The sequence below is a fragment of the Oncorhynchus gorbuscha genome, unplaced genomic scaffold (genome assembly GCF_021184085.1).
Source record: "Oncorhynchus gorbuscha isolate QuinsamMale2020 ecotype Even-year unplaced genomic scaffold, OgorEven_v1.0 Un_scaffold_17:::fragment_2:::debris, whole genome shotgun sequence".
Classification (NCBI taxonomy): domain Eukaryota; kingdom Metazoa; phylum Chordata; class Actinopteri; order Salmoniformes; family Salmonidae; genus Oncorhynchus; species Oncorhynchus gorbuscha.
In genome coordinates this window covers 163,973-178,091 of record NW_025744862.1, presented here as the reverse complement: position 1 = coordinate 178,091, position 14,119 = coordinate 163,973, and the positions used below count along the sequence as shown (strand labels likewise).

Genomic DNA, 14,119 nt, shown 5'->3' with positions numbered 1-14,119 from the left:
ATACCAAATGAGCATATCCCCTGAGTCTCTTCCCTGTTTCACACCTGGTAGTTTGGTGGATGGGAATACCAGCTCTCTGTAACCTAGAGGGCAAACTGTGGGTCCGTCTCCTTTATACCATGTTTCTTGTAGGATGACAATGACTGTGTTCCAATTTCTTTGATGAAGTCTGGGTTCCTGCTCTTTAGGCCAAAGGCAGATGACCTCAGGCCTTGTATATTCCAGGATGAGATAGTAAAAGCTTTGAGTTCCATAGTGTCTAGTGTTGTTTTTGTGTGGTTTAGGCCTGGACCATCACAGTAGCTGTGAGCAGAGCATGTTGAGCATCTGATGCATACCTCTTAGTTCGCAGGATGGGGCTTGGGTGGGTGTAATAGTGGGGTTGGACCTGTTGCTCTGCTCATGGCCTGGGCATATGTCCTGCTGTCATGTTGAGGTCCTTGAAGCAGGGGCGGAGTGCATGGGGTGGGCAGAAGGGGCATAGGTCTGATATGGGGGGCCCTATACAGGGTGTGGCCAGGGTTTGCTTGAGGTGGTCTTTTTTAAATATATTTTTTAATTTGACCCCTTTTCCTCCGCAATTTCGTGGTTTCCAATTGCTTTTTAGTAGCTACTATCTTGTCTCATCGCTACAACTCCCGTACGGGCTCGGGAGAGATGAAGGTTGAAAGTCATGCGATACACAACCCAACCAAGCCGCACTGCTTCTTAACACAGCGCACACCCAACCCGGAAGCCAGCCGCACCAATGTGTCGGAGGAAACACCGTGCACCTGGCAACCTTGGTTAGCGCGCACTGCGTCCGGCCCGCCACAGGAGTCGCTGGTGCGCGATGAGACAAGGATATCCCTACTGGCCAAACCCTCCCTAACCCGGACGACGCTAGGCCAATTGTGCGTCGCCCCACGGACCTCCCGGTCGCGGCCGGTTACGACAGAGCCTGGGCGCGAACCCAGAGTCTACAGTACAGCGCCCTTAACCACTGTGCCACACGGGAGGCCTTGCTTGAGGTGGTTGCTGGTTGGGGTGTGGCTGGTGATGCTGTGGTCTGGATGTAGGTCCTCTTGGCGTGGGTTCTCTCAGTGCAGGTCCTTCAGGAGGGGGCCTTTCAGGTCTGGGAGGGTGACTCACTGGTCTGGGCGGGGTATCCGTTGCTCTGTTGCTCCTGTGTGAGGTGATGGGACTACAGTTGAGGGTGACGTCCTTCAGGGTCCTGGTAAAAGTTGGGATTGCTGCCTTGGCGAGGTGGACCTCGTTGTAAAGGCTGTTCAAGTCCAGGTGGCCATTAGTTTAGCCACTTTGTGTTTGGGAAAAAGTTTATCCCCTTGAATGTATTTGCCATTTGAGTCAATGAGGAGCACAATCTCTGGATTTTGTGTGTCCTCGGTGGATGACTGGGGGTTGTCACCCCCACTCATTGTCTCCACCTTCTGTCCTCTGGGTCTTGTTGGGGGCGGGTCTGTTTTGCGGGTTTGTTCTGTCTGGATTGTGTGGAATAGCTCTCTGTGCTCCACCATGTCTCTCTCCAGCTCTGTGAATGTATCCCTCTCAAAGATGGAGTAGCATGGAAGTTGTGGACCTGGGTGTGTTCAGTGCTGGTGGGTGACTATCCTCGTCTGCAGGATAGTTTGAGGAGGTGTGATCAGACTCACTCAGGTTGGGGAGTCGTCACAGAGAGAAAGCCTTTCCTGCTGTACTCTCTCTTGCTGTCTTGCTGGAGCTGCATGAGGAAGCCCTGCACCATTATTGTCCCAGACTTGTACATGTTGACAGAGATAGTTTCAATTTCCTCAATGTATAGTTTTCTGAGTTTCCACTCTAGGCCAATACCCTCTCTCTTGATATACTTGATATACTCTTGGTACTGTGCCATGCCAGGGGATGGTCTGTGTGGAAAATAAAGTTGCTTACACTCCCCTCTTTGTAGCAGTCAGCAAATAGGTTCTCTAGATTGTCCTTGAGAAGCTTTGTTTTGTGCTCTCTCTCTCTCTCTCTCTCTCTCTCTCTCTCTCTCTCTCTCTCTCTCTCTCTCTCTCTCTCTCTCTCTCTCTCTCTCTCTCTCTCTCTCTCTCTCTCTGTCTCTCAGGGCTTTCAGCTTGCTCCGCATCTGACTACAATATATATAAACGTCAAATTTTGACAGTTAAGTTGATGCGTTAATTCAGAATGGTTAAGGTAAGGGTTAAGGTTTGGGACAGGGTTAAAATGAAGGGCTGCAAAAACGAGTGCCTAGAACTGCGATTGAACACGCAGCCCTCGGGGCCGGAGCTCGCAGTGTACACCCATCTGCCATTTCCGTCCACAACGCCCTAGCAAACCGCAACCCTACTTGATGGTAATAGCGCTCAATGTTTCCCCTTGGGGGAGGTTTTGAAGGTATCTTCTGACGTCCTGGGACCTGAAAGGACGTTGAATATAGTCTTGGATCTCGAGCGACCTGGCTGGTCTCGTGTCTTGGGATGTGCGTGACTGGAGAATTAGCACAATGACCCAGTTAGGTCACAGAGAGAAGAGTCCTCTGCACACACAAATGCAGCACACATGCACAGCAGCACACACACATACACGTCAGCCCACTACTACAGCTACTGCAGCTACCACAAGGACTAGGCCCTACTGTAATGCTATATGTTTATGTCTTGACTATACACAAATGGAGAGATTCACGAGACAAGCATCTAAAACATAAATTAAAACATTTTCTAGCTGACTGCTTTTCTGCATACATATTGATCTGAGTGCTAATGGGAGCCACCGTGTGTGTGTGTGTGTGTGTGTGTGTGTGTGTGTGTGTGTGTGTGTGTGTGTGTGTGTGTGTGTGTGTGTGTGTGTGTGTGTGTGTGTGTGTGTGTGTGTGTGTGTGTGTGTGTGTGTGTGCCTCAAATCGTGTTCTAACTGGACAGCACACAGAACCAAAACCAATCAGAATTAAGTAGAAACAAGACAGGTGAACCAGTGTTCCGTACCTCATTCGCCTCATTTGGCACATTTAGCCGACGGAATATTTCATGTTTAATTATCCAGGGGAAGTGATTAATAGTTTTTAATTACCGTAACCCTGGTCACCTAAAATATACACTGGTCCCTAAATGAGGTCAGTCCATCAGAGAAAATAAACAACACAAAAATTAAAGAGTCAAGAAAATAAAAAAGACAAGGTATTTTCCATGACTCACCATAGCTTATCATCTTAAAAGTAGTCAGGACTTGAGCTATTCAACCAAACCATCCATCAACTCAACCACACAAAACACACAGAAAACATCCAAGGCTGAAAATTGACCACAAATGCACAGATTGAGCACAGGTAGGTATAGATAAAGTACTGCAGTACAGTAACATAATGTAAAACAAGTTAGTCTAACACAACATCAGTGACCCAGAGTGTGACTCACCGATGCAGGACTCCCTGTGCTCCTCGAACCCTGCACTGCAGACACACCTCCCGATGGGCACCAGCCACTCCCCCTCGGCGCTGCAGTACATCTTGGGCGTGTCTCTCTCCTCGGCGTGATCCACACACTGACCCCTGACCTCCACCAGGGAGGAGGAGTCAGCGCCCGTCACCACGTCAGTGAACACGGCTAGGTTGCGGCCCACGCCTGAGCAGCGCTTGTAGTACACCCTCACAGAGGTCAGGGCGATGCACGCCCCAATGTCCTGGAAGGCCAGGTAGAAGCCTCGTCTAGTGAGGGGGCCCACACCTCGAACCTGGAGGAGAAGGAGATGACATTACCTCTCAATGTTTCATTGAAAAAAGTAAATGTGGGAGCAAAGTAAAATGTGGGAGCAAAGTAAAATGTGGCACTGTGAAAGGCACGAGATCAGGTGAAGAGAACTACTTTCAGCACCATGGAGAGCTCCACTCACTTTAGCACCATGCTGGCGAAAATGTAGAAATCAACACTGCTCACTCAAAACAAGTCATTTTCCAAGTCTATATAAACCAACATAATTTTGCACTTTGGTTTCTTTTTTTAAGATCTTTTTTTGTTTGTTGGATTTTACCCCTTTATTTGTGATATTCAATAACGATCTTGTCTTATTGCTGCAACTTCCCAATGGGCTCAGGAGACGCGAAGGACGAGTCATGCATCCTCCGAAACATAACCTGCCAAACCAGGCTTCTTAACACCTCCCACTTAACCCAGAAGCCAGCTGCACCAATGTGTCAGAGGAAACACCGTCCAACTGATGACCAAAGTCAGCTTGCAGGCAACCGGCCCACCACAAGGAGTCGCTAGAGTGCAATGAGCCAAGTAAAGCCCCCTCGGCCAAACCCTCCCCTAACCCGGATGACGCTGGGCCAATTGTGCGCCGCCCTATGGGACTCCTGGTCACGGGAGCAAACCCAGGTCTGTAGTGACACCTCAAACACTGCGATGTAGTGCCTTATACCGCTGTGCCACTCGGGAGGCCTGCACTTTAGTTTCTAATAAGTGAGCGAACCTCAGTGTTGAGTTTGAGTCTCCTGACTCCCAGGTCCACTCCAGTGAAGCTCTCATCAGCAGCAATGGTGTCGATCTTGGTGAACTGGGTCTCTTTTATGGCCGTGCCCACTGCTCGGTCTGACTCATAGTAGTACAGATTAAATGTCTCCTGTTCATCAGATGACAGAACACATGCACACAATTGTTTACAGGTTAACTGGGAGAAGAGACATCAAATTGTCAATGATGAGGAAATAAAGGACTGCATTCCTGGAAGTAAGGTTATTTCAAATAAATCTGTTCCTCTTTGATGAGACATATAGAAATGACCAAGTCAACAAGTTGCATTTTAGGTGTCAAGGTCGAAATCAGGGATCATCACTTAGACTCAGCCTCGAGCCAAATCTTTTCTTGAGTGGATGGTCAGAGATCCAGAACATACAGTGGGGAGAACAAGTATTTGATACACTGCCGATTTTGCAGGTTTTCCTAATTACAAAGCATGCAGAGGTCTCATTTTTATCATAGGTACACTTCAACTGTGAGAGACGGAATCTAAAACAAAAATCCAGAAAATCACATTGTATGATTTTTAAGTAATTCATTTGCATTTTATTGCATGACATAAGTATTTGATACATCACAAAAGCAGAACTTAATATTTGGTACAGAAACCTTTGTTTGCAATTACAGAGATCATACGTTTCCTGTAGTTCTTGACCAGGTTTGCACACAATGCAGCAGGGATTTTGGCCCACTCCTCCATACAGACCTTCTCCAGATCCTTCAGGTTTTGGGGTTGTCGCTGGGCAATACGGACTTTCAGCTCCCTCCAAAGATTTTCTATTGGGTTCAGGTCTGGAGACAGGCTAGGCCACTCCAGGACCTTGAGATGCTTCTTATGGAGCCACTCCTTAGTTGCCCTGGCTGTGTGTTTCGGGTCATTGTCATGCTGGAAGACCCAGCCACAACCCATCTTCAATGCTCTTACTGAGGGAAGGAGGTTGTTGGCCAAGATCTCTCGATACATGGCCCCATCCATCCTCCCCTCAATATGGTGCAGTCGTCCTGTCCCCTTTGCAGAAACACATCCCCAAAGAATGATGCTTCCACCTCCATGCTTCACGGTTGGGATAGTGTTCTTGGGGTTTTACTCATCCTTCTTCTTCCTCCAAACACGGCGAGTGGAGTTTAGACCAAAAAGCTCTATTTTTGTCTCATCAGACCACATGACCTTCTCCCATTCCTCCTCTGGATCATCTAGATGGTCATTGGCAAACTTCAGATGGGCCTGGACATGCGCTGGCTTGAGCAGGGGGACCTTGCGTGCGCTGCCGGATTTTAATCCATGACGGCGTAGTGTGTTACTAATGGTTTTCTTTGAGACTGTGGACCCAGCTCTCTTCAGGTCATTGACCAGGTCCTGCCATGTAGTTCTGGGCTGATCCCTCACCTTCCTCATGATCATTGATGCCCCACGAGGTGAGATCTTGCATGGAGCCCCAGACCGACGGTGATTGACCGTCATCTTGAACTTTTAATTGCGCAAACAGTTGTTGCCTTCTCACCAAGCTACTTGCCTATTGTCCCATAGCCCATCCCAGCCTTTACGCAGCTCTCTGGTCTTGGCCATTGTGGAGAGGTTGGAGTCTGTTTGATTGAGTGTGTGGACAGGTGCAGTTAATACAGCTAATGAGTGGAGAACAGGAGGGCTTCTTAAAGAAAAACTAACAGGTCTGTGAGAGCCGGAATTCTTACTGGTTGGTAGGTGATCAAATACTTATGTCATGCAATAAAATGCTAATTAATTACTTAAAAATCATACAATGTGATTTTCTGGAATTTTGTTTTAGATTCCGTCTCTCGCAGTTGAAGTGTACCTATGATAAGAAATGACATACCTCTACATGCTTTGTAAGTAGGAAAACCTGCAAAATCAGCAGTGTATCAAATACTTGTTCTCCCCACTGTAATTAAGCAACAAGGCCTGAGGGGGTGTGGTATATGGCCAATATACCACAGCTAAGGGATGTTCATATGAACAATGCAACATGGAGTGCCTGTATACAGCCCTTAGCTGTGGTATATTGACCATACACCACAAACCCCCAATGTGCCTTATTGCTATTATAAACTGGTTGCCAACTTAATTAGAACATTTACATACCTGTGGAATACGGTCTGATATACCACAGCTTTCAGAAAATCAGCATTCAGGGTTCGAACCACCCAGTTTATAACTACAAATCATTTGTTGACTGCACAGGAATTTGTAGAGACACGGGAAACCCCAGCAACGGTGCAGTTCTTGACACACTCAAACCGGTGAGCCTGGCACCTACTACCATACCCCGTTCAAAAGCAATTAAATATTTTCTCTTGCCCATTTACCCTCTGAACAGCACACATACACAATCCATGTCTCAGTTTTCTCAAGTGTTAAAAATCTTTATTTGACCTCCTCCTTTTCATCTACACCAGGGGTATGCGCAATGCCGTTGGGGGTACGCGCAATGCCGTTGGGGATACGCGCAATGCCGTTGGGGGTACGCGCAATGCCGTCGGGGTTACGCCAAATATTTTTTTTACATTATTCTTCACGTTTTCAAACAGTACATTTATATTTTCCAACAGAGCTATACATTTGTTTTTTTTCTCTCGCCTGAGTCGCTTCGTTTCACTGCCAACAAACAATATAATTAAAACCATGTAGTATTCAGCGAAATAACAACACAATGTCAAATACAGGTAGCCTAGTCAAATAATGTAACATACAATCACATTACAGTTACTCTCTTACAGGAAAACTTCACTGTTTAGAAACGAAACATGCCAATTTGAAAAATAAGCTAAGGGAGTATTTTGAGCAAGAATAAAGACGACTTTCGAGTAGTAAGACATGTAGAAAAGCAACAGATACCATTAATAAGAAGGGGCTAGAAGCAACTTATATGGTGAGCTATCGAGTGGCTAGGACAGGTAAGCCCCATACTATTGTGGATGTCTTAATTATTCATGCTGCCGTGGATATGGCTGGGACAATGCTGGGGGAAAAGGCCCAAAAAACTATACAGACAATGTCTTCATCAAACAACACTGTTTTACGACGCATCAGTGACATGGCAGGAGATGTTTTGAAACAATTACTGCTTCCCATACAAGCCAGTGAATTCTTTACTTTACAGCTGGATGAGTCAACAGATGTGGCGGGCTTGGCACAGCTCCTGGTATATGTCTGTTATGTTTATGGGGGGTCAATTAAGGAAGAGATCCTCTTCTGCAAACCACTGGAAACCAAGGTACTGGACAGCTTTGTGACATCAAATTGACTTTAGTGGTCAAGATGTGTTGGTATCTGTACTGATGGCACAAAAGTCATGACAGGGAACATAGTGGAGTGGTAACGCGCGTGCAAGCAGCTGCTCCCGACGCCTCTTGGGTACACTCCAGCATCCACAGAGAGGCTCTTGCTGCCAAGGGAATGCCTGACAGCTTGAAATACGTTTTGGACACTACAGTGAAACTGGTTAACTTTTTCAAAGCAAGGCCCCTGAACTCTTGTGTATTTTCTGCACTATGCAATGATATTGGCAGCAACGTTTTTTTAAATTGATAGACAAGCTTAAAGTTTTCTTAACTGACCATCATTTTCACTTGTCTGACTGCTTGCATGATGATTAGTTTCTCACACGACTGGTTTATCTGGGTGATGTTTTTTCTCACCTGAATGATCTGAATCTATGATTACAGGGACTCTCCGCAACTATATTCAATGTGTGGGACAAAATTGAGGCTATGATTAAGAAGTTGGAGCTCTTCTCTGTCTGCATTACCAAGGACAACACACAGGTCTTTCCATCATTGTATGATTTTTTGTGTGCAAATTAACTCAAGCTTACGGACAATGTCAAAAGGGATAAAGATATATTGAAGCACCTGATTGATCCTGGGTGCGCAATTACGCAGGTACTTTCCCGAAGTGGACGACACAAACAACTGGATTTGTTATCCCTTCCCTGCTCTGCCTCCAGTCCACTAACCGATATCTGAACAAGAGGACCTCATTGAAATTTCAACAAGCGGTTTTGTGAAAATTGAATTTAATCAGAAGCCACTGCTAGATTTCTGGATAGCGCTGCGCTCATAGTTTCTTGCCTTGGCATATTGTGCTGTTAAGACACTGATGCCCTTTGCAACCACATACCTATGTGAGAGTGGATTCTCGGCCCTCACTAGCATAACAACTACATACAGGCACAGACTGTGTGTGGAAAATTATTTTAGGCAAAATCTCTCCAATACAACCCAACATTGCAGAGTTATGTGCATCCTTTCAAGCACACCTTTCTCATTGACCTGTGGTGAGTTATTCACAATTTTTGATGAACAAATAAGGCTTTATATGTAAGATGGCTAAATAAAGAGCAACATGATTGATTATTATTATATTATTATTTGTGCCCTGGTCCTATAAGAGCTCTTTGTCACTTCCCACGAGCCGTGTTGTGACAAAAACTCACACTCATTCTTATGTTTAATAAATGTACCGTTTAGCTTGTGTGTGGCAGGCTTACAATGATGGTAAAACACAACATTTGAGATTGAGCTGACCCTGGTGCTAGAGGGGGTACGCAGCTGGAGGTTGAATGCTTGAAGGAGTACGGGACTATAAAAAGTTTGGGAACTACTGATCTGCACTGATGGAAGTGGATTTAATAGGTTACATAAATAAGGGATTCATCTGGACAGTCTATGTCACGGAAAGAGCAGGTGTTCTTAATGTTTTGTATACTCAGTGTAGATCTCTCTATTATGTGAGGGAATACTTTGGAACATACAGTATTTCCAACATTAAAATGACTTGGAGCTGATATTCTGGTGTTTTTTTATAATCTTCATGTCCAACAATAAAAAATATAAAAAATTGGGGAAGTTGGTGAACCCTTGTCTAAATCTTCTCCCTCTCTGTCACCTGTCTTTCTCTTTCCCCCCTCCATATTGTACCTTGCAGGTTCCCAGTACTCCAGGCATGCTGTTACAGTCCCGGAGGGTGAACTTGACCTCAATGTAGATCCTCCTGGCTCCGTCACGAGCGATCCAGCCTGTCCTCAGCCAGTTGTTCTGACTGGGACTCATCACGTTACACACCTGGTATGTGTGGATGGGGCTGAAATACTCATCCATCTCATTGATAGAGTCCCACTGCAGGAAGAGGAGAGGAAGATGCAGGAGGGAGAGAGAGGGGTGAAGGGTTAAGAGAAAAAGTTTGTCAAGAAGGGAGAGGGAAACAGTCCTGTTCAATCTCATGTAGAGAATACCCACACTCCATTTTCGGTGTAAGTAGTTACTACAATATATTTAGATTGAAACTTGTTTTTCTCTGAAAAAAATATATTCATGACTTATTCCAGAAAACGTGTATAAAACAGTGCAGGCTGAGTAGCATCATAGGATGAACAGCCATGTCAGTCAGGCAGATCTGCTACAGTAACAGCATGGTTATGCTTACATCCACAGCTCCCAGTAATAGCATCAGTCAGAAACACATTGTGTCTGTGACAGTGTTGTTTGTGTTGTAATATGGAGACAGACATCTATACAACGGGCATTTCAATTGCATATCAGGTCTAAGTGACTATTTCCGTAACGAGCGGTATGTCACTGTGTTTGATACACAACAACATTCACACTCTAAAAGCAGGATGTTCCACTGTATATCTGCAACAATGCATCAATGCTTTCTCTCAGTATAATGTATGCGTTATACAGTGGGGAGAACAAGTATGTGATACACTGCCGATTTTGCAGGTTTTCCTACTTACAAAGCATGTAGAGGTCTAAATTTTATTAGAAACAAAAATCCAGAAAATCACATTGTATGATGTTTAAGTAATTCATTTGCATTTTATTGCATAAGTATTTGATACATCAGAAAAGCAGAACTTAATATTTGGTACAGAAACCTTTGTTTGCAATTACAGAGATCATACGTTTCCTGTAGTTCTTGGTCAGGTTTGTACACACTGCAGCAGGGATTTTGGCCCACTCCTCCATACAGACCTTCTCCAGATCCTTCAGGTTTCGGGGCTGTCACTGGGCAATACGGACTTTCAGCTCCATCCAAAGATTTTCTATTGGGTTCAAGTCTGGAGACAGGCTAGGCCACTCCAGTACCTTGACATGCTTCTTACGGAGCCACTCCTTAGTTGCCATGGCTGTGTGTTATGGGTCGTTGTCATGCTGGAAGACCCAGCCACGACCCATCTTCAACGCTCTTACTGAGGGAAGGAGGTTGTTGGCCAAGATCTCGCAATACATCGCCCCATCCATCCTCCCCTCAATACGGTGCAGTCGTCCTGTCCCCTTTGCAGAAAAGCATCCCCAAAGAATGATGTTTCCACTTCCATGCTTCACGGTTGGGATGGTGTTCTTGGGGTTGTACTCATCCTTCTTCTTCCTCCAAACACGGCAAGTGGAGTTTAGACCAAAAAGCTCTATTTTTGTCTCATCAGACCACATGACCTTCCTCCTCTGGATCATCTAGATGGTCATTGGCAAACTTCAGACGGGCCTGGACATGCACTGGCTTGAGCAGGGGGACCTTGCGTGCGCTGCAGGATTTTAATCCATGACGGCGTAGTGTGTTACTAATGGTTTTCTTTGAGACTGTGGTCCCAGCTCTCTTCAGGTCATTGACCAGGTCCTGCCGTGTAGTTCTGGGCTGATCCCTCACATTCCTCATGATCATTGATGCCCCACAAGGTGAGATCTTGCATGGAGCCCCAGACCAAGGGTGATTGACCGTCATCTTGAACTTCTTCCATTTTCTAATAATTGCACCAACAGTTGTTGCCTTCTCACCAAGCTGCTTGCCTATTGTCCTGTAGCCCATCCCAGCCTTGTGCAGGTCTACAATTTTATCCCTGATGTCCTTACACAGCTCTCTAGTCTTGTCCATTGTGGAAATATTGGAGTCTGTTTGATTGAGTGTGTGGACAGGTGTCTTTTATACAGGTAATGAGTTCAAACAGATGCAGTTAATACAGGTAATGAGTGGAGAACAGGAGGGCTTCTTAAAGAAAAACAAACAGATCTGTGAGAGCCGGAATTCTTACTGGTTGGTAGGTGATCAAATACTTATGTCCTGCAATAAAATGCAAATGAATTACTTAAAAAGCATATAATGTGATTTTCTGGATTTTTGAAGTTGAAGGGGACCTATGATAACAATTACAGACCTCTACATGCTTTGTAAGTAGGAAAACCTGAAAAATCGGCGGTGTATCAAAAACTTGTTCTCCCCACTGTATGTAATGACTGTTATGGGCTGCCGAGTGGCGTAGCGGTCTAAGGCACTGCATCTCAGTGCAAGAGGCGACACTATAGTCCCTGATTCGAATCCAGGCGGAATCACATCCGGCCGTGATTTGGAGACCCGTAGGGTGGTGCACAATTGGTCCAGCGTTGTACAGATTTGGCTGGGGTAGGCCGTCATTGTGAATAAGAATTTGTTCTTAACTGACTTACTTAGTTAAATATACAAATTTGATAAATGTGTTATGATTAGCCTAGCTGTCTAGAGGGAATACAAGCAGTAGCTACAAGTCATAACAGAGAGGTCTTCATCCACACACCTGTAGATTAATGTAATGACACCTAGATAGGGGTGTATAGGCTTTCTGCTGCCAATTAACTCATAACCCCTGGTATTCGTGCGCGCGTTGCCTGCCTCTATCCAGCTGTGACCAGGAATAGTAGACTGGTAACAATTAAGTACCTTACTGTGATTGTTTTTCAATTAAAATTGTAAAAAATTTACAAAAATAGGTTCTAAGCAAAGAGCCATTTCTCAAGCAAGAATTTTGCTAGGGCTGTCTGGGAGTGGTCTAAGTGAGGGGAGGAAAACTGAAAATTAGATGTCATTGGCAGAGAGATTTGGAACTCATTCTTATTGGTTTATTATCTGATTTATTACCTGGTTTTGTCACCAGGCAGGCCAAAACTCCATCCCACCAAAACATTCTGAAATGTCAGGCAGTCTTTTCACACAGTTCCTATACTAAAAAGGTATTATCATAATTTTTGCAATTTCACAGCATTATTCTAACCTCATAATGTGGAAATATATATATATATATATAAAACATAGGAAAATCATGTTTTTGACTGCAGTGTGCCTTTAAGGTTGCCTCCAGATAACATATATACCACTGCAGCATTGGTCCAAATCCAGCCCACTGCTATTTCAGCACATGAAGACCGTGACTGCCCCACACTGCTGCTACTAAACACATACACAACCACGGACACACACAGTGCTACAGACAAAGTACTATTCCAAGTCCGCATTCAAATGTAGGCCTGTTCCTACTTCAAAACATTCAAGAGATGTAGATGTAGAACCCAGGTCAAACAGAGTAATTGACAATGAGGTTGGGAGGTAGTTTTTGTCCTATTTGGTAGAATTCTTCAACGGTTAGCAAAAATGATTATTTTCATGTAACAGTTTGAGAATCTAGAGAGTATAGAGAATAAAAGAGAGAGAGAGGGAGAGAGAGTGATGGAGAGAAAGAGAGAGAGTGTGCATGCGTGTGTGTCCATCCCTGGGGCTTAGCGGGTTCCTCCTGAGCTGAATGCATTATGTGAGTGTCTGAGTAATTGAAAGGGAAAGAGTTGACCTGGGCAGAGCTTTTGGCCGGAGTCAAATGAACTTGGCTCCAGCTAAGAAGACTGGGCTTCCCAAAGAGATCCACCACCTCCCTCCTCACCCCTCCTCCCCCGAGGCAGCACCACAGAGAAATCAATGCAGTAATTAAGATCTTGGAAGTCTCACCCGTCTCACCCCTTTCACCCCCCCGGCCCCCATCTTATCTGCTAAATTAAAATCGTCCTTGAACTCATGAAGCCCTGCTCTAATTAGCCGATCTAGGACCTCTCTATCTCTCTCATTATCCCTCCTTCCCATTAACATCTTCCTTCACACACTTCTTTACTTGGGGAATGTATATTTCTGCAGGAGAGAACTTCGAGCAGAAGGGTGTTTTCACATAATGAATCAGACACACCTGGGGCGGTTCCTTGGCACGTTTGTGGCACTTTGAGAACCAGTGATGTGAATAGATTATGAGCCGTATGGGATAAATGAGAAGGCAATATGTTGTGACAGTAGGATAAAGGGTTAAAGAGACTGGCTGTTGTCAGCTCTACTGAGTTTTCCATGGACTGTTTGTTTGCCTTAGTAACAGGAAGATGAGATTACTATCGCCACGACAAAACATGTATAAACGGCCACAGAGATGAGTGGTGCTGGGTTTTTGAGCGAGAGAGAACATTTCCTGCCTGCCAACCCAGACAATTTCCCATCAGGATACATCAGCTGTGGCAGCCACAGACAACACACTTGTCCCATTCTCTCTCTCTCTCTCTCTCTCTCTCTCTCTCTCTCTCTCTCTCTCTCTCTCTCTCTCTCTCTCTCTCTCTCTCTCACACACACACACACACACACACACACACACACACACACACACACACACACACACACACACACACACACACACACACACACACACACACACACACACACACACACACACACACACACACACACACACACACACACACACACACACACACACACACACACACACACACACACACACACACACACACACACACACACACTGTCAGCT

General features: G+C 45.2%; 1 protein-coding gene across 1 annotated transcript in view; it reads right to left on the bottom strand.

Moving 5' to 3' along the window:
- Window positions 1–14,119, bottom strand: part of LOC124017279 (ephrin type-A receptor 8-like) — a 118,735-nt gene that overhangs the window by 30,700 nt on the left and 73,916 nt on the right. The window contains 3 exon segments of the mRNA XM_046332557.1: window positions 3,396–3,711; window positions 4,450–4,599; window positions 9,435–9,632. Of these exon segments, the coding sequence (XP_046188513.1) occupies window positions 3,396–3,711; window positions 4,450–4,599; window positions 9,435–9,632 (664 nt within the window).